Source organism: Mytilus edulis, chromosome 5 (genome assembly GCF_963676685.1).
Source record: "Mytilus edulis chromosome 5, xbMytEdul2.2, whole genome shotgun sequence".
Lineage (NCBI taxonomy): Eukaryota > Metazoa > Mollusca > Bivalvia > Mytilida > Mytilidae > Mytilus > Mytilus edulis.
This window is the reverse complement of record NC_092348.1, coordinates 42,051,021-42,073,416: the sequence shown is the minus strand read 5'-3', so window position 1 is coordinate 42,073,416 and position 22,396 is coordinate 42,051,021. Positions and strand designations below refer to the sequence as shown.

At 31.8% G+C, this 22,396-nt stretch overlaps 2 protein-coding genes across 2 annotated transcripts; both read left to right on the top strand.

Annotated features, from left to right (window-relative positions):
• The first annotated feature begins 926 nt into the window (after positions 1–926).
• LOC139523717 (uncharacterized) lies at positions 927–15,537 on the top strand. Its single transcript, XM_071317939.1, has 7 exons — positions 927–1,101; positions 1,354–1,417; positions 1,747–1,846; positions 3,047–3,118; positions 4,300–4,548; positions 7,010–7,105; positions 15,469–15,537. Exons 1-7 carry the CDS (start codon positions 935–937, stop codon positions 15,471–15,473), a joined length of 753 nt encoding a protein of 250 aa, XP_071174040.1. The 5' UTR covers positions 927–934; the 3' UTR covers positions 15,474–15,537.
• Positions 15,076–22,275, top strand: LOC139523716 (uncharacterized). Its single transcript, XM_071317938.1, has 3 exons — positions 15,076–15,578; positions 17,831–18,079; positions 21,390–22,275. The coding sequence occupies exons 1-3, from the start codon at positions 15,188–15,190 to the stop codon at positions 22,016–22,018; spliced, it is 1,269 nt and encodes a 422-aa protein (XP_071174039.1). The 5' UTR covers positions 15,076–15,187; the 3' UTR covers positions 22,019–22,275.
• Positions 22,276–22,396: the final 121 nt, after the last annotated feature.

The window sequence follows — 22,396 nt, the reverse complement described above, 5'->3', positions numbered from 1 at the left end:
CTTCTTGGTTTATATATTGACAAAAACCTAAATTGGAATCAGCAGATAGATAAAATGTCATGTACTATATCAAACAGAATCAATTTATTACAAAAGATAAGAAAATATTTACCTATGCATATACGTATTATCTATTTTAATGCTTATATTCTGCCATTATTTGATTATTGTTGCAATATATGGGGAAGCTGCTGTGAAAGTGGAATAAATAAACTTAATAAGTTATTAAAGAAATCTGCTAGGGTTATAGTAGAAGCTGACATAATGACATCATCCAGTTTATTGTTTAATAGTTTACGCTGGTTAAATGTGAAAAAACGCATTCAATACCAAAAGGCAATACTTGTATTTAAATCATTAAATGGTATGGTTCCTAACTATTTACAAGAAAATTTTCATTTTACTGATAATCAAAATTATAACTTACGTTCATCTGATGAAAAACTATTAAATCCAAAAACAAATTTTTTAAAGAAAACATTTACATATTTAGGTTCTCAAATATGGAACAGTTTACCAAATGAAATAAAAATGAGTAATACACTTGTATCTTTTAAAACAAAATGTTACACATTTTTCATCAATTGTGCAAATTAATATGCTTTTTCATTATTATTTGAATACAATTGTATATTGTGTATAATATAACTTTATAATACTCTATGTACTTATAAATATGTTATTATTATTTTGAGGACTCTCAGGAAGATTAGTTTTAACTAATGGGATCATCCTCTTGAAATAAAGATTATTTATTTATTTATTTATTTATTTATTTATTTATTTATTTATTTATTTATTTATTTATTTATTTATTTATTTATTTATTTATTTATTTATTTATCATAAAATTGACCAATTGCATATTGATATTTTGAGGTACCGAAATACAATGATAACGTTACGTTTTCATTGGTTAACGTTGTATTATCAGATGGCGTTTCAACCATTTCTGATTGTGACGTTAACGTTCCTAGCAGCAACCAGTCTTATTCTGTGTTTGTCAGAGAGATACCACGATTTAAAGATGATGAAAAGCTTCCTTATTCTGTTGTGTCTTCTTATACAACTGACTGTCATCAATAAAAATACTACCTCAAGGTAAGTCAATATTTCTTTTTAAAGGACCTATTTATAATTTTGCTTGATAACCTTTAGCATATTTTGTCGATGAAAGTAAGATTCTCTTTTTGTTGTTTCTTGGTTGTCTTGTGGAATGTAATCAGTCCGACACTTTGAAGATGATCTTTCGGGACTGATATATACATCGTTTATAAGCTATTTTTTTGCAATTGAATATAAAACAACATTTAACATCGAAGTAAGTCCTAATTGACAGTATCTTGGTTTTAGGCAAAAGATCCAATCATACAGCATTGTCACAGCACATGATCTTCAAAAGGATGGAACAAGTAAGGTAAGATGACTATGATAAGTACATGTATTGTCTATTACATTCAAGTGTCCGATAAAACTTCCATACGACAGTCACAATAAGTTAGGAAACGTTTTTCACAGTGAATTTATATACACTAATATTATTTTTTTTTCATTATTTCTAGTTCTACCTTTTTGTTGAGTTGCTTATAAACTAATTGTGGTATTTTTTTATTCATTAATGCAAGAAAAAGCCATAGTGTCTATTGCATATCATGTTTTTATATTTGTACTATGTTTAATGTTTCTTACATTCATGATATCTGAAGCCTTAAAGTTTGCCGCTATAACTTTATCAATTCCTTTCAGATTGGTTTGAACTTCTTGGACGTAGTATTGGTGTTTTTGTGCTTTGTTGTTTCTTTCGTAGTATTGGAAAGATACAGATTCAACAACAAATTGAAGAAGCGTAGGTTAACGTTTATATTATCAAAGTATTAAATCTTTCGTTCAAACTTGAAATTATAATTTATTTCATGATCAGATTTAATTATAACAAGTAATGATAAATCTTGTAAAATAAGTCATGCAAAACTTATATTTGTGCTTTTTTTGTTTACCTTAATTACATCGTTTGTTTCATAAAAATAATATGTTCTTATGGCAAGCCGTTTTGCTATTTATCTACTTCAATATTTCTCATAAACTTTATAAGATATTTTATATAGTTTATAAGATATTTTATAAAGTTTATGAAGATATCTTTAATTCGCTTTATAAGATATTTTCTGAATTATATAAGATATCTTTAAAACTATAGTAAGATATCTTATAAACTATATGAGATATCTTACATAAAATTGTCATTTTGTTTATTTTCTTTGGTTACATCTTCTGACATCAGACTCGGACTTCTCTTGAACTGAATTTTAATGTGCGTATTGTTATGCGTTTACTTTTCTACATTGGTTAGAGGTATAGGGGGGGGGTTGAGATCTCACAAACATGTTTAACCCCGCCGCATTTTTGCGCCTGTCCCAAGTCAGGAGCCTCTGGCCTTTGTTAGTCTTGTATTATTTTAATTTTAGTTTCTTGTGTACAATTTGGAAATTAGTATGGCGTTAATTATCACTGTACTAGTATATATTTGTTTAGGGGCCAGCTGAAGGACGCCTCCGGGTGCGGGAATTTCTCGCTACATTGAAGACCTGTTGGTGACCCTCTGCTGTTGTTTTTTATTTGGTCGGGTTGTTGTCTCTTTGACATATTCCCCATTTTCATTCTCAATTTTATTATCAGATTTTTCATAAACTTTATGAGATATATTATATAACATTAAAGATATCTTACATAGTATAATATATACGATATCTTATATTATATATAGATATCTTATATTACATATATATATCTTATAAAAAAGAAATTAAAGGAGATATCTTATATATTACATAAGATATCTTATATATTATATAAGATATCTTATATATTTAAGGAGATATCTTATATATTATATGAGATATCTTATATATTATATGAGATATCTTATATATCATATAAGATATATCTTATATCTTATAGGAGATATCTTGAAATTCGAATAAATAGTAAAACGGCTTGTCATATGTTCTACTAAAATTAACTATTAAATGAATGGTTTTTTTTGCAGAAGTTCAACTGTTGAGGAGAAATTCAGTGAACCACGATGTTTTGATCGGTAGATTATCCCCGTTTCTTGAAGGTATGTATTTCAACTTATTCTTTAAAAATACTTGTCAGGAATCTGATGTACAGTAGTTGTCGTTTGTTTATGTAATTTATACGTGTTTCTCGTTTCTTGTTTTTTATTTTATATAGATTAGACCGTGGGTTTTCCCGTTTGAATGGTTTTACACTAGTAATTTTGGGGCCCTTTATAGCTTGTTGTTCGGTGTGAGCCAAGGCTCCGTGTTGAAGGCCGTACATTGACCTATAATGGTTTACTTTTGTTATTTGGATGGAGAGTTGTCTCATTGGCACTCACACCACATCTTCCTATATCTATTGTGAAGACATTTTCTCTTTATTGTGTTGTTCGGTTGATGTCTCCTTAAAGTTTATTGTTTATAATTATCGATATAAAAATAAAAAGATGCGATATAATTGCAAATGAGGTAACTCTGCACCAGAGACCAAATGATACAACTAAAGGCCACCCTTACAGCCTTCAACGATGAACAAAATCCATACCGCATTGTCAGCTATTAAAGGCCACGAAATTACAGATGTGAAATAGTTCACACGAGAAAAAATAACTGCCTGGTTTATGTACAAAATAAGGAACGAAAAGTGAATTTGACTTTACGCATATTTTCATATTAAGCATATTTTCATATCAAGCATCTATTTTATTATATATTTAGCATATATTCATGTTAAGCATATATTCTTGTTAAGCATATTTTCATATTAAGGATATTTTCATATTAAGCATATTTTATATGAAGCATATATTCATATTAAGCATATTTTCATATTAAGCATATTTTATATTAAGCATATATTCATATTAGCTTATTTTCATATTAAGCATATTTTCATATTTAGCATATTTTTATATTAAGCATATTTTCATACTAAGCATATTTTCATATCAATCATATTTTCATATCGAGCATACATTTATAATATACAAAGCATAATTATATTCATATTAAGCATATTTTCATTTAAAGCATAATTTCCTATTAAGCAAATTTTCCTTTTAAGCATATTTTCATATTAAGCATATTTTCATATTAAGCATATTTTCAGCTTAAAATTACTGTGTTATCTCTCCGTCGTTTGATATGACAATTCGTGTAGATAGACGCTTCTATTTTAATTTCTTTAATCTAATTAGATTTAAAATCAACTTTTGACAATCCTTGTGTAATTTTTCAGACTCTCGAAGCAGAAATTCAGGGATTGAAATGCCTTTGAGAAAACTGAATAGAAATATAGATTATTTAGTCTCGGATATTAAAAGCCACAACAGTGAATTGGAAAAAATTCAAACCCAATTTACAAGTTTCAAAGTAGAATGGCTTGAGCAATCCAAACTGTACGTAAATATACCGGAAAGTGTTATAGTATCCAGCATTGAAGCTCCACAGATAGCAAGCGAACTGGCGAGTCTTAGAGAGTATATAGGTATTTTTATTTTATTTTAACCAATTTACAAATGTTTTAGATAAAAGAGTACGATGAGGGTCGGTTGAAAACCAAATTTTATGACAAAAGAGATGATTTCAGCTTTCCAATTGTGAAGTTTCCATTTCTAAGTAGCAACATTCCAGCAGCACCTGCATACGGGGTATATATCTCCCAATTGATACGATATTCCCGTGCTTGCATTTCCTATCATGAATTTATTGATAGAGAGTTGATGCTCACAAGAAAGCTATTTTCTAGGAAAACTATTGAGTATCAATTTCGGGATTTATTTTCTTTCTTGATATTCAATGACAGCAATTTAAAGAATAAACTGCTTGTCGGATATTTGTCCGCTTTAGGGGTATTCTTGCAAGTTGAACAGACTTATAATAACATTCAAAAATATGGAAAGATAACATTAAATTCGTTGTCTTTTAATTTTAAACATCGTTGATCAAATAGTTATTTAAGTATATATATACGTTGGGAGACGACGATTATTATAGTTGTCTCAGATTTTAATAAGGACGTTACCGATTATGAATAAATTTGGTTGACGTTTATCACACTTGAAAAGAATATCTATTCGTAATTTTTCGATTCCATTACAAAAATATTTTTTTCTATATTCGTACATATTATATTCCGCTTCGGTAGAGTTATCTTCAGATAGTTTCATATATTAATTAATACATGGCTTTCAAAAGTCTAAATGTAAGTGTTCTCGTACATTTTTTCGCCTAATAAAGACAAATAAAAATGATTTAGTAAAGCTATTTCTAATTTCTAAGTCCCCCTTTTTTATGAGACATAAATCAAGGACAAGACTTGTATGTCATTTCATTCTGACATATGAATTAAGTTTCCCGTCTTTAACCGAAAATTGTGTATTTCTTAGTAAATTAACTTATTTGAATTCAAATAAATAATAGCACCAAATATAATTAAATAATTCCACGGCGACCAATTTTTATTTGTCACCAACTTGAATATGTATTTTTAATGTGTGTATTAAATGCTACCACTGCTCCGAATAGACAGTCACACCTGGCAAGGTGTGCCCTAGAGGCGTGGTTAAATACCGAAGTGCAAATAACAATTTACCTTTCAACAAGCCATCTACGAGTATTGCCACAGAACCGTGAATACACACATCGTATAAACCTAGCCATAGCAGAGATAGTAAAAGGTCAATAATAGTACACCAACATATTGTCTTTACAGATTATTGTACTTTAATTTGTTCACCTTATCAGTCCGAAAATGCATTTATTAAAAATAAATTTATAACTTTTTGTGTTGTCTACAAAAATAATTCGAATATATACGTTTAACATAGATAATTTATCTCACGAAGAGTACAATTGAACGTCTGTGCGTTTTATCTTCTTATTATCGGATGGTTATTAGATAAAGCATAAGTCATCGGCGCGCTTACGATTACGTTAAAATATGATTAAAAACCAAGACTTTTAATGATTGTATTTTAAATCCCGGCATGCAAAAATCAGGAGAAAACGTCACGACCTACAGGAAGTAGTTGATATTTTTTCATTAATTATTGAATTTCTCCTTTATTACTGCACATATAGCGATAAAACTTTGTGAATATATATATTATGTCATAATGAACATATTTAAACCATAAGTAAAAAATCGTGAATTTTCCCTTTAAACCAAGAGATCCAAATGGTGAAGTTGAAATCATTCCTTCGTAAATTTTACGGACGCTATCACGAGTTGGTTAACCGTTATAGAATAACCGTTTCACAAATGATATCTGATATGTTGATTACGTCGTAATTACAATCCCCTTCTTCCTTTTCCTAAATGTGAAATACAGAATTAAGACTATTTACCGGATTTGTTATAACATACGCAACATGACGGGTGCCACATGTGGAGCAGGATCAGCTTACCCTTCCGGAGCACCTGAGATCACCCCTTGTTTTGGGTGGGGTTCGTGTTGCGTTAAATCTATGTTGTCTCTTTTCTTCATGTTTAGCCAGGTGTTGTCAGTTTATTTTCGAATTAAGAGTTTGACAGTCCCTCTGGTATATTTCGTCCCCCTCCTACAAGTAATGTTAATTTGTATATGATACATGATTATAGATTACTGATCATTACTTAAGTTCATATTATTGGTGGTCTTCGGCTGTTGTTTGCTTTTTTGTCGGGGTGTGGTCCCCATTTCCATTCTCAATTTTATCCTCAGGTGCTTTTGAATTTTATATTTTTGTTTTGTTTTAGAGATGAATAGATAAAGGCAGATGTGGTGTGAGTGCCAATGAGACAACTCTCCATCCAAATAACAATTTAAAAAAGTAAACCATTATAGGTTAAAGTACGGCCTTCAACACGGAGCCTTGGCTCACACCGAACAACAAGCTATAAAGGGCCCCAAAATGGTAATGGAATATAGCTAACTCTTGCTTATAATCATATTTTTCTTCTTCAGACGATGCACTCGACAAATTCAGGATAGGGATGGAAAGCAATCGAGCATCATTAGATACAGCTAAAGCAGCTGTTGAACAGTTGCTGATATCTGAAGGTAATTTGCTATTCTATAATATTATCATCATATTTTCATACTTTTATAAGTCTTCAATATTTAAAATTTTGAAATACCATTTGCATCTTACTTTTCAGTGAATACAAGTAACAAAATTTATAAAAAATTCTGACATCCTTTTGTATTTGTGGTTATTTAATTTTTTCTACTAGGCGTTTCCACACAAATAATGATCCTATAAATAATTACAAAAAGATATGGTATAAGAACTTTTCACTCAAGTCACAATGTATAAAATTTTAAGTTAACAGTTATAGGTAAAAGCACGGCCTTCAACACTAAGCCTTGACATGAATTTCACTCGCATAAATTTTAGAAAAATCTTGATTTTTTTTTATTACACACTAAACTATATTTTCTTTAAAAGAATTTGCATGTACATGTACAGATTGATAAATTTAAAGAAATCTAAGATGAACATGTTTGGAGTGTTCCTACGTTCCATCCTATTGAATAGCTATTATGATATATTATGATGTAATTGTTTTAAATATGTATACACTTGATTTGTAGGGATCTGAAGGATTGCATCCAAAGAAGACTGACCGCTAGTTTTTAAATAAATCATTCTATTGCATAAACTAGTTATAATTTGTTCTGCGAAAAATCAAAATGACTTTAAAACTGAAGACCCATACAGTTTTAAGCTCTTTAGAACCTGGATAATTCCATGCGATTCAGCAACTGTTTTTTGTTTTCATTGTTAAATGTCACGTAGAGCATACTTCTAGATTTTACAAGTATTCACTATTGTGAAATGTTGCTTGTCCTCGTCTTTTTTCTTTTGCCATTGTTCTGTCTATCGGGACGTCAAATGGGTTATTACGTTCCCTTGGTGTCTTCTTCTCACAATGTTATATACTTCTTCCGTGCATCACTCTGCCAAAATTTGAATAAATTACCGCGGGATCTTTAAAATTGATTAGTTGTCCAATTTTGTAAAAAAAAAAAAACTTGTATGGAATATGTACCAAATTGTTTGAAAATGTGTACAACAGAAAAAAAGATGTTTTTTTTTGCCTTCATAGTAGAGGCTCCCACAGGGTACCCCCCTCAGGTCGCAAGGTCGGTTTTTAATTCGTCGAGAGGTCGTTTTTAAGGGAAATGTACAGGTCGCAGGTCGTTTTTTTCCTAACACAGAGGATGGAAGTTGGTCGGAGGTCGTTTTTTTCCAAATTTTACAGGTCGCAGGTCGTTTTTAGAAGGCCCTCAGGTCGGAAGTCGCTTCAAAAAAGCCCAGAGGTCGCAGGTCGTTTTTGACCCTGCGAGAGCCTCATACTAAGATACTGGTATTTTAAAAGCGAGAAGAACAGCATGAGTTAATTTTTCTTGTATTTTCTCAAATCACTTGGACAACTTTTTTGCTACAGAAGACGACATAAAAAGCACTATAGAAATACCATTGACGATTTCCAATAATGAACGTTAAATATTCATAGTCAGGTAAGAGCAATAGTGTGTTACCTTTTAATTTTGCGAATTCAATCTAGGTTGAGTACACAGTGAAGGACCCAAAAATGAGTGTAGAGTATTCAAGCGACGCATTTCTTCTGCAGAGACTGAGTACATGCTAAACACAATTAAATCATTATTGACTTTTGGATATACATGTATCCACTTGAAGATCATCACGAAACGTCTGTTTAATGTTTTTTTTCCCTTCAAGTATTACTTTCATATTAACGCTTAGAGATTGCAGGCAAATAATTAGTCAAACTCCATGAGTTGACCTGGATTTATATACTACAGTAGTTCATGATCACCGTGAAACACTCACGAAGAAAAAGGTTGAGTTAACTCCTAAATGCAATGTGTTTTTGTTGTGATAATGTCTGTTCTACAGTATTTTATACTCGACTTCAGATGCTGTCTTCGGTATAAATAATGCACATTGGTATTAGAAATGATTAATTGATGGTAGTATGACCGGGTTGTTGGTCACCTCTGTCATATTAACTAGTTTCTGGGGGAAACTAGCGGTAGTTGAGATAAAATCCGAATTGCTGGAAAATTTACATATTTATTTCACATCCATATATTTCAAATATTAAAACATAACTGAATAACAACATACAAACAAATATAAAATACAAATTCAAAAGACTGCTTGACATACGGAAAATGAACCAATCAAATATCTTTTTATTAAATAATATTAATTCGCGTTTTGCCGAAAGCGGGGATTACGGATTAAAAACATGCTTCGTATAAGTTTGTCAAGAATGGCTCACTTAGTGTCAAATTATCTATGTTCTTAGTTACAGAACCTTTTATCTTAAAGACGGATATAAATCTTTGATAATTAATCTGAATGAAAGGATTATAGTTATGTGTAAAATACAAGTAACTTTTGAATAGCGTAAAATACAATAAACTAATAAATTATTAAAACGCAATAAGGACTGCGAGGACAATAGCTATTAATATTTGAGAAAGGAACAGCTAATTTCGTCAGAAAAGGATAAAGTGTTTAGGATGTGTGTTCACAACAAAATAGTATTTGTGGCTTCTCTGCAAACCACGCGTCATAAAGGAATAAGAGCAAAGACAGGTTGGCTCGGCCTGGAGCTAGATTAATGTGTCTTGGTAAAGTGACAAGCTTTCCTGCGGACGCTTACCTTGTGAACTAGCGTGTTAATAATCTGACCAAGTGTGTCGTCGTCGTCTATGGCAAGCCGTTCTCGTCAAAACTATGTTTAAACCCTTTTTTCGAAAAAAATACACACTGAGATTTAAAAAAATAAAATAACACACTGAGAAATCGAAATTACACACTGAGATTTAAAAAAATAAAAAACACACACTGAGAATTCAAAATTACACACTGAGATTTTAAAAAGACACACTGAGATGAAATAAATTGAAAAACACACACTGAGAATTGTTAATTACACACTGAGATTTCAAAAATACACACTGAGATTAATATGCAAATTACTAATGAATATTCATGAGATGAATAATTCAACAGATTAATATCTTGATCTCAAGAACTCTTGTCATTATAATGAAATGCGATTCCTTCAACCAACATTCGTAATAAATTTCAAGACTTAACATCGCTCATATTCATAAGTTTGTTGCCTATAATTCAGATCATTACTACCAGTAATTAAACATGTGTCCCTTTTCAAAAGTCTTCCAACTGTTTCTCTGATTTCGCTAGTTAATCTATTATATTTTTGTTACGTTTATATGCTATAATAGACACTTGAGTAAAAATTTCACTGCATTCTTTTGCAGATTGTTCCAATGTTTTACTTATAATTTTAATAAAGTTTTTCACCATTTGGTTATATTTTGTAATAAGAGTCAGTGGGTATTTTTCTTGTTCTTGTATTTTTAAAGGTTTTTTATTAATAATTTGGAACCAAATCGAAGGACTAACGAGTTATGTCCCCTTGTTGTTTTAAGCTTGTAATAGATTCAGATTAAGTATGCTAATTAGATATGTGCGCATAAAAAGTGCGCACAAATCTCAGTGTGTAATTTTAAATTCTCAGTGTGTAATTTCAAATTCTCAGTGTGTGTTTTCAGTTTATTTATTCTCAGTGTGTCTTTTTGAAATCTCAGTGTGTAATTTTCAATTCTCAGTGTGTAATTTTCAATTCTCAGTGTGCGTTTTTCATTTTTGTAATCTCAGTGCGTCTTTATGAAATCTCAGTGTGTAATTTTTAATTCTCAGTGTGTAATTTTCAATTCTCAGTGTGTAATTTTCAATTCTCAGTGTGCGTTTTGAAGTTTTTAAATCTCAGTGTGCTTTGTTGTAATTCTCAGTGTGTAATTTTTTCGAAAAATGGTTTAAACATAGTTTTGACGAGAACGGCTTGCCATAGTCGTCCTTTAAATTTTACACAAATGGTTTCCTTTGAAACTACTGAGCAAAAGTAAACCAAACGTAGCCTAAAGCACCATTAGGGTATTTAGTTCAAAATGTATCCGATGAGCCCGCTTATCAACTAAGATGTCCGCCATGGCTAAAAATAGAACATAGGGGTAGCAGTTTTATAGAAGTAAATATAGCCCATAAATGACATTTTTACCATATAGTTAGTAAACTGTCACTATGATTGCCCTAAACGAGCATTTTCTACCGCCTCTTTTGTGTTTTGAGCAAAAACTAATCAGACGATAAGATCAATTATAATACAAGATCAACAATAGACCTGCTACAATTCCCTTTCTATTATTTCTCTCTTACTAATTTATATGTTTACTGATAAGTGCCAGCCTACTGATTGCCCTTGGAGAAAGAGTGTCATTTGTTTGATATGCACATAGACTATGGTGAGCGAGTCTCTAGTTAAAGCATACACCTTTATCCTTTGTAATTAAAATGGACACATAAATTCAATGGGTAGGTGGAGTATAACAGTCTGTTTACTATACACAAAGGTTTGATTGGTCAATGAATATCAAAATTGTTTCCAATATAATATGCATTGCCCAATCAACTCCTTATTATATGTATATATAGTAAACAAACTGTTACTCCGCCTCTCCATTGAATTTAGGTGTTAATCTTATTTACAATGCCTGAGCAAACAACCAAACACAGTTTTAAAGCAAGGCAAATAAACACTTGGTTTGCATGTTTTATTATTTTAACTGTAATACGTTATAAGATTTAAATACAATATGATGGACACACTATCCTTTAAAGATGGTCTCCTTCACTATGTTGCCTTATCCTTCGAAATCTTAAATATCTTCTCATTATTTAATGCTTTTTCCTAAAATATCTGACCAATTTTTCAAATAGTTCTCCTTTAAATTCATCTATTCTGCTAGTAATTCAAAATTGTTAAAGGTTAAGCTTTTTCATGTCATGCGGCACATATTACAGTGTTATCCGGATTGATGTGGTTGTACGATGCGAGAAAAAATGCTATTGTCAGATTCAAATTCAAATAAATAGATTCGTGTTTAACAAAAAATGTATAATCAATCTGTGTCTAAGTATACAATGATTGATGTATTCATTGTTGATCTTTAATTCCGCTTTGGTCATTATTTGATATGTCATGGTATGCAGCTTTTTTTTTAAATATAGAAAGTTGTGACGCCCAGAGAGAACCATTGACTTTCGGCAAGGAAACTGTCAATCCTAGTCGATTAAGGAGAGACAGTTTGTTGTGGCCTTATGTCCCACTGAGGATGAAGAAGATAAGTAAGTAAGTCATGAGATGACTTATTGCCTTAATTGATGATTTTGAATTATATTATTACCAAAAAAAATGTCATTTTCCTTGACATTCTGAAAAGTATAATAGACGGACAGAAACTGTCAACATTAAAAGTGATATAAATATAATCAACATAAGATCTACAAAACGATGAAAAGTCAATGAGGCCTATTGTCATCACTTTACATCTGCTGTACCTCCTTCATCAGTAAAATGTTATTGAAAAATCTCTAAAACCCCACAATACAATTAAACCCACGTGTGTCTGCTTAATCTGTATGATGACTGCAATTATAAGTGTATGGTTTATGTCTTAGGTCTCAAGTTCCTATTACTCTTGCAATTCTGTTGACCTGTTACAGCCCCTGCAATGTCGATTTCTAGCTCACTTGCAAGTTATATCTAATATCTTAAAAACAGTTTTAGATAGAGAAAATCTGACAGTACAGCAAAAATGTTGAGATCAAAGCTTTAGCTTATGTCTATTAAATTTGATATAAGATTTGTTGCCCTTAAACGAATTTTACCAAGTTTTAGCTGACCGGGCAGAAATTATCAACTGACCTCTTTTAGGAGTTACCCTTGAAAATATGCTTTTATCCATTTTTTGCATTTTCCCCCAGAAACCATATGAAAAGAATAAAAAAAATAATTATATAACATAACAAAGATGTTAGGCACAATATTATAAGATCTTCGAATAAGTCAACATGGTCTAAAATGTCACTTGACTGGCTCCGTCATTGCTGCTGAATGACCATTTTTACCTATTTTATTGTTTTTGTGAAGAAAAATAATATAAAAAGAGAGCAACTATATGGACATTTTTGGCCTTTTGTTTTTGCTATATATAGCAAAAACAAAAGGCCAAAAATGTCCAGCAAAAAGACTTTAAAAAATGTACCGTGAAGAAGCATTTCCCCTGAACGATGATTTTTTTTCGTTTTTTGTCAAAATTAAAACTTTAAAGTTGAAAAAGATCAACAAGAAAGTCACAATGACCAAATTGTCTCTTTAATTAAACTACCTGTCTTATCTATAACAAAACAATGTATTAAAACAATATGACAGACCTGAACCAACGACACTGAAATGACAGTTGTAAGCATGCAGGACAAGATCTATCTGCCATGAAATTTTCAGTTGAATCGGACAACCCGTTGTTGGGTTGCTGCCCCCAAATTGGTAATTTTATGGAAATTTTGCTGTTTTTGGTTATCACCTTGAATATTATCATAGATAGAGATAAACTGTTAACAGCAATAATGTTCAGCAAAGTAAGATTTACAAATAAGGCAATATGACCAAAATGGTCAGTAGACACCTTAAGGAATCATAGCCCTTTATAGTCAATTTTTAACAATTTTTTGTAATTTTTGTAATTATTTATAAAACATCTGCTCCTCTGAAACTACTGAGACAAATTAAACCAAACTTGTCCACAATCATCATTAGGATATCTTGTTTAAAAATGTGTCCGATGATTTCGCCCGCAAACCAAGCTGACCGACATGGCTAAAAATAGTACATAGGGTCAAATGCAGTTTTTGGCTCATATCTCTGAAATCAAAGCATGAGAGCAAATCTGACGAGGATAAAATTGTTCATTAAGTGAAATCTATCTGCCCTGAAATTTTCAGACCAATCAAGCAATCCGTTGTACAAAACAACAATGATTGATTAGAGTTTGCCCCATGCCACATGAGCAAATACCGCGGCGAGAGCTAATTCCTATATTTAACTACTGTCTTATCTATAACAAAACAATGTATGAAAAAATATGACAGACACACTGAAGAGACAGTTGTAAGTATCCCTCTTTAACTACGGGGCCAAGAAGTTCATTATAGATCTAGAGAAATTGTAAGCAGCAAGAATTGGAATTAAAATGTATCATATTGATGATATTAGACGACTTTTATTGAGATCAGATAACCAGAGACATATATACACATGTGTATATATGTCTCTGAGATAACTATTCGTTTGTCTTTCCAACCATTGACATTTCCTGATAGGACTAATAAAGCAAAACCATCCTCATCAACGTATTATTTGTTTCTCCCCAGTCTTCAATGCGGTACTTTTTAAGGTATTTATTATTGAGTTTCCAGTTAACTTTTATGTATGTTTGCTCAATTTCAAGAAAACCAGATTCTAAGCCATTTAAAAAAAATGGGGGGGGGGGGGGGTCCAACTATATATCCCCATTCAAATGCATTGATTTGCCAAAAAAAGGGGGGTTCAAACTCCCGGACCCCCCCCCCCCCCCCATGAATCCGTCAATGAAGTCACAGTCCTAGAATCTGTACTATCTCAGTCATCTTTTATTTTCAGAATTCAGAGCTCTGTTATTTTTTATTCTATTAAACGGTTGGGAAAAGTATATCTAATATCTATATATATTTTCCTGATAAAAGAGATAAACGCATGTAAATACTTTATAGGTTGTACAGTCAAGAGTTGTATCAAGGATATGTAAATCCTTGGTTGTATTTAAGACTGAACTGAACGAAATAAACATGTTTAATTTAAAACATTGTGGCTGGTAAATTGTTTTAAAAGTTTTCAAACCGAATACAGCGCTTTTTTGGCTTTTGTTTGATAATATTTATTTCATTTTTATCTGTGCCACATTTTTAGATCGTATAACCTGAAACTACTACTAGTATAACACAGTGTCATAGTAGTCTCAGGTATAACTCACATATCGTATATTGGACTTGTGACCCCAGGTACATTGCAGTTTATGGGTCTTTAGATTAACCCAGAGTTAAATCCCCTTAACCCGCCATAACTGCGATTTGTAAATAAAGAAAATATGGTAAAGACAGTAGTTTTTAACCACTGGAAGCATTGACAGAACAACAGCACCATGGTATTTGGCTTTGGCATCGCATATGTGTGTCGACGCCATATGTTTGGTCTGTTCAAGTTACAACATCAACGGTTTATGTCAAATTATTCCATGAAGGAATGTCTTTCAAAAGTACAAGATTTCCAATTTAGTCCATATCTGTTGAATAATTGTACAATAGGGACATCATTTTCTGAGGCTATCACCAAACCAGTCGAGTGTGTGGCTGATGAGAATGGAAATTTGAGGAATCCAGAATCCATTCCAGAAGATTTAATGTCATCCTTTATATCTTACAGAGTGAATTTCAAAGACTTGTTTGCAGATGGGTTTCATATGTTAAGCGATAGTAAAAGCCTGGGACGAATCTATCAACTTGCTCCACTGTTTAATTTTTTGTGGAAAAAAGGTATTTTGAATAATTGAAAAGTCATAAAAGTCATTGTGAAAGTGTGTAGCTGTAGTCGTGCACCCAGTAGAACAAGAGGAATTAAAGATAAACCCATGTTTGCCACTGGAACATATATATTGACATAGATATACTGTTCCCAAGTTCGCCCTTATACCTGTTCACCGCTTTTGTTTTGTTATATACTTGTCATATATATGTCACGGTATGACGATGACAGTTGAGTTAAGTGTCGACTCAATATTCAAAATTTCGGAAAGGATCAGGCTGAAAATGTAAACTACAAATGTATGCTTATGTTTGTGGACAAATTTAAATTTCACTCAAATCACAAGATAGCACTTGCTGTTGAGGTCAAACCTTTCTGTTATATGAAATTCACTGTACATGTATGTATATCAATTTCCAATTAGCATGATTAGACAACTAACCACAAGATAGGCAATATAGGAAAGGTGTACTGACATAAGTAGTCTCTAAACACATTAGCTCCATGGAGCTTTCGTTAGTAGAAGCCATATTAACTATGTGTATCAGTGAGAAAAATGTAAAAGCATAAAAATATAGTATATACCAATACACATAATTAACAGCGCCTGGTGATGTTTGATAGCCTGACCGGTTTCGGTCCATAAAGGACCTTCATCAGAGGCAGAATGGTGGATTAATGTTTGCACCCTATTTATATAGATATGGTAACCGGCGGTTGAGTTAACCGGCGGTTGGGTTAACCGGCGGTTGAGTTAACCGGCGGTTGAGTCAACCGGCGGTTGCGTTAACTCAACCGCCGGTTAACGCAACCGCCGGTCAACTCCACCGCCGGTTAACGCAACCGCCGGTTGACTCAACCGCCGGTTAACTCAACCGCCGGTTAACCCAACCGCCGGTTAACTCAACCGCCGGTTACCATATCTATATAAATAGGGTGCAAACATTAATCCACCATTCTGCCTCTGATGAAGGTCCTTTATGGACCGAAACCGGTCAGGCTATCAAACATCACCAGGCGCTGTTAATTATGTGTATTGGTATATACTATATTTTTAAACTAACCACAAGATACTTAGAAAAAAAGAAAGCAGTAATTAAGCCACTATTGATACATGTAGGTTACCAGAAAGCCTTCAATAATGATCTACATTAATACATGCATACATTGTATGTACCAGCATACAAACATGTCAAAAAGTTCAAATTGGAAAATCAACATCTTCATTTAAATTTACATAAAAATGATATGCATAATTGTATTCAAAAGCAAACATGATAGACAGACAGCAACTAACGTGCTTAAACTATTTTCATTAATGTATTTATATAGTTTTGGATGAATTTAAATGATAATTTACTTAAATGTTTATATGTGTAAATAATTGGCTTATACCAGATTTTAGCATCGTTTGTTTACGTTTCCTTGTTGTGATGATTTTCGGTTTCACAACAGTGTATTTCCCTGTAAAATTCTTATATTCTTACGTCATCTTTCTCATGTTTCTATGATGTCGAGTACCTCATTCATAAAAAAGCATATGATGTGGGAGTACAATCAGGATAGCCCTGGCAATATATTCTTATATTACCATGGGTGTGTATTCAAAGCGTTTGAAGGATGTCATGTTAGAATGAGGATTTTATCATAGACACTTGTCTCAGAAAAATGTATTCCCATATACATGTACCTTACAGGGGTGGATCCAGCCATTTAAAAAAAAAGGGGGGGGGGGTTCCCAACCCAGGACAAAGGGGGTCCAACTATATCTCCCCATTCAAATGCATTAATCATCCAAAAAAGGAGGGGATTCCAACCCCCCTCCCCCTGGATCTGCCACTGACCTTAATTAAAAAATGTTTTCCTATGTACATTAATGTTATATAAAGATAATGAGGTTTTTTTCTGAGACAAGTGCCTGTGGATTTTATGTCAAATTATTTAACAACTGTGTTTTAGCAGAGTGTCAATTTTTGTTCATGTTGTTAGTGCAGGCTGTACATTTTTCTTTGAAAAAAAATGGTAAAAATTAAAAAGCTTGATTAACAATGATTAAGTTGGTTTTATATGTTTTCAAAATATATATTTATATAATTGTTTTGTTGTAGGTCCAACATACATTGTATTTCTGTGTCAGAGGTTATTATGTGTGTCCACCATGTAACTGTGTCAAGCAAAATAATAAATCTACACTTACTACAAGTGTAAATATGAAATATCATCATGATCATGCTTTACTAATAAGCTTTTTCCTTTTTTTCAGATTATCATGAAAAATGTCTCCGTAAAGCATTACAAGAACATAGAGACAGGAAAAAATTTACAGAGTCGCAAATATCCATGTTGCTGGCAATTCACCTTCTGTCACAACTGGTTTTTCCAAGTGATGATCCAGGTTTAACAGACACTTCTATCCCATTACCATATATAATGTCCAATGATGTTCCTGATAAAGTTGTAACCTGTCCCTGTGGCTGTGGTAGAACAGTGTTTTATGGAAATACAGGAATTGGTTAGTCTGTTTTAACAGTTGGTATTATGGCTGTATGTCATAGGAATAAATTTATAATACAATTGATTTTCATAATATTTTAAGCAACATGACCAGAAGTCCAAATCAAATGAGCCACATGTATAGCTATCACTTGTTGTCTATCAGCATCATTTACATTAGAAAAATTGATCAGAAATTTTAACCAACTCCTGTGATAAAATAAAGCATACGTACATTATGTAAGACACAGAGGTTTTAAATGAAGTGAGTAAAAAAAACTGTCTTTGCATTATTATTTTAATGAGTCGTGTAATTAGTTGATTGTTGGTTGCCTGATTTTCATTTGCAGAATGAATTATTTGAAAATCATTTATTACATTGTCCCAACTTAGTTTCCTACTATTCTTAAAAATGTGTTTAATATTTAAAAGAATCAGACATCTGTAACTGTTAGTTTGAATAAAAACGTGTAATATTCTTTAAAACATGTGTAAAATTACAATATGTTGTTAAAAAAAGGTTCCAAGGGGAGATAATCTTATGATTTATTTGAAATATTCTTAACTTGTTAAAATTTCACTTAAACACATTTTAATCAATCTACATTTTTGTATTTTACTTAGTATTTTAATTCAAAGATAACTATGAAGCATGTATTTTGAAAAAAACAACATTTTAAATGAGGTACATTTACATGTAATTAAAAATAAAATTTAATATATTTTTATACGACCGCAAATTTTGAAAAAATTTTCGTCGTATATTGCTATCACGTTGGCGTCGGCGTCGTCGTCCGTCGTCCGAATACTTTTAGTTTTCGCACTCTAACTTTAGTAAAAGTGAATGGAAATCTATGAAATTTTAACACAAGGTTTATGACCACAAAAGGAAGGTTGGTATTGATTTTGGGAGTTTTGGTCCCAACATTTTAGGAATTAGGGGCCAAAAAGGGCCAAAATAAGCATTTTCTTGGTTTTCGCACTATAACTTTAGTTTAAGTTAATAGAAATCTATGAAATTTTGACACAAGGTTTATGACCACAAAAGAACGGTTGGGATTGATTTTGGGAGTTTTGGTCTCAACAGTTTAGGAATTAGGGGCCAAAAAAGGGCCCAAATAAGCATTATTCTTGGTTTTCGCACAATAACATTAGTTTAAGTAAATAGAAATCTATGAAATTTAAACACAAGGTTTATGACCATAAAAGAAAGGTTGGGTTTGATTTTGGGAGTTTTAATAAGGGGCCCAAAGGGTCCAAAATTAAACTTTTGTTTGATTTCATCAAAATTGAATAATTGGGGTTCTTTGATATGCTGAATCTAACTGTCATGACTGTGTATGTAGATTCTTAACTTTTGGTCCCGTTTTCAAATTGGTCTACATTAAGGTCCAAAGGGTCCAAAATTAAACTTAGTTTGATTTTGACAAAAAATGAATCAGTTAGGTTCTTTGATATGCTGAATCTAAAAATGTACTTAGATTCTTGATTATTGGCCCAGTTTTCAAGTTGGTCCAAATCGGGGTCCAAAATTAAACTTTGTTTGATTTCATCAAAAATTGAATAAATGGGGTTCTTTGATATACCAAATCTAACTGTGTATGTAGATTCTTCATTTTTGGTCCTGTTTTCAAATTGGTCTACACTAAAGTCCAAAGGGTCCAAAATTAAACTTAGTCTGATTTTAACAAAAATTGAAATCTTGAAGTTCTTTGATATGCTGAATCAAAAATGTACTTAGATTTTTTATTATGGGCCCAGTTTTCAAGTTGGTCCAAATCAGGATCTAAAATTATTATATTAAGTATTGTGCAATAGCAAGTCTTTTCAATTGCACAGTATTGCGCAATGGCAAGAAATATCTAATTGCACAATATTGTGAAATATCAAAAAAAAATTTAATTAGAGTTATCTTTCTTTGTCCAGAATAGTAAGCAAGAAATATCTAATTGCAAAATATTGTGCAATAGCAAGATTTTTTTTTAATTGGAGTTATCTTTCTTTGTCCAGAATCAACTTAAATCTTTGTTATATACAGTATACAATGTATATTCACTTTTTACTACCAACTGATAAATTAAAATAATCTTTACCATTCAGTGATAACAAGCAGTTTTTTTACATCTTAATATTTTATGATGTATTTAAATGAGTAGTTATTGTTGCAAACTCCATTAGAAATTTTAATTGAGATTAGTTTTGGAATAAGGGAAAGGGGGATGTGATTAAAAAAATTGGGTTCAATTTTTCTCATTTGAAATTTCATAAATAAAAAAGAAAATTTCTTTAAACATTTTTTTGAGAGGATTAATATTCAACAGCATAGTGAATTGCTCTAAGAGAAACAAAAATTTTAAGTTCATTAGAACACATTCATTCTGTGTCAGAAACCTATGCTGTGTCAACTATTTAATCACAATCCAAATTTAGAGCTGAATCCAGCTTGAATGTTGTGTCCATACTTGCCCTAACCGTTCAGGGTTCAACCTCTGCGGTCGTATAAAGCTACGCCCTGCGGAGCATCTGGTTTTATATGAATTAAAAATTTACTATCTTACATTCCAATGGCTTATTACAATTAACAATAAATATATGCTTAAAAAGTTAGGGCAACATTTTCATAACAGCCATGAAGTGAAATTTAAGTTTTATAAAATTGTTTGTACATGTACTATGTAGATGTAGGAAGATGTGGTATGCGTGCCAATTAGACAACTCTCGTGTCTCTCCATCCAAGTCACAATTTATAAAAGTAAACCATTATAGGTCAAGGTATGGTCTTGAACACAGAGCCTCAGCTCACACCGAACAGCAAGCTATAAAGGGCCCTTAAAAAATACATGTAAAACCATTCAAACTTCTAATCTATATAAAAAAAATAAACAAGAAACACTTATGAACCACATAAACAAATGACAACTACTAGATTCCTGACTTAGGACAAGTGCAAACAATTGTAGCGGGATTACACGTTTTAATGGTACCAAATCTGTTTTATCACATTGCACTTTGAGGACTTGCATTCACTGTGGTTCTTCTACAGAAGTTGGTAAAATATTTCTGATTAGTTGAACAGTTTGATTTGACAAAACAAATTGCAATTTTGTTAGAATTTTCATTGCACTGGTATAGGTGGACAGCAACACTAATAATCAATTGATTGCAGTAAGCTGTGTGTGCAATTTTAAGAAAAAATAATGCATGAAATACCAAATGCTTTATAAGAATATTTAATAATTTCTTTTCCACATCTTCCTGTTTTATGTATGTTTTTGTAAAAAGACATGACTAAAACAACATTCAATTGGTGTGCTTTTTTACTTAAACAGGAACTACAGCTTTATGGTATGGAAAGCCAGACATACTAGTGTTTCCAAATGGTGGTGTTTGTGGTATTTCAGGGTCACCTGTCAATCAAATGTCAGACTTCCACAAATTCAAAGAAGAAGAGGAACAGCTAGTTGAGGAGGAAAATGAACTTTCATCACTACGACATATGAAAAGTATTCGTCAGTTTTTGGCACAAGCAATTACTTTTTCATATTACCAAGCATCAATCCAAGAACAAGACAGCGGGAACAGTGAAAGCTTAATATCTCTCATACCAACAATTGCTATAAGTGAAAAAGGTTTTGATGTATATATGTATGATAGTGTGAATGAAATATTTTTCAGAAATTGTGACGATCCTCTTCCATTGTGGAATGAACAATTACCAGCAAACCATAATGCAACAGTCAATATATCCTCAGTTATCACCCTTTGGATGTTGATTAACCATCTGACATTGAAGCCAGCAGTTACCCCAGCCCATATTTCTTTGTTTGGAGGATCAGCTTCACTAGGACTTGATAATGAACAGATACAAGAAATAAAAAGGACTATTACAATCTCAAAGGATTTCCCAGTTCCTGATATACTGGAAAAAATCAATCTTACAAAAAAGAAAACTGTCTGAATTACAGTACAAGAAGCATGATACATGTAGGTGAAGTTAATGTATATTTTACTTAAATTACAGAGAGCCACTTAAAAAGTGGATTTGTTTATATACTGAGTATTCATGATTCATATTTTTTGCATTAACGAAAAGACAGTCGATCAAACAGTTAAAATAATCATTTTGGAAAAAATAGTATTATTACTACTTTTGTTAAATATTCTTTTTACACAATGTACTATATCCCAGTCTCTCCTACTTGTTATTTGGCTATAATGGTGAGGTTCAAGTTTATTTTTGACCCAGGGTATTTATAATAAATGTCCTTAACTTTTTCTATGTGTGTTTTTGTGTTGTAAGGTAACGTTTATGTCACTAGTTACTAACATATTGTTT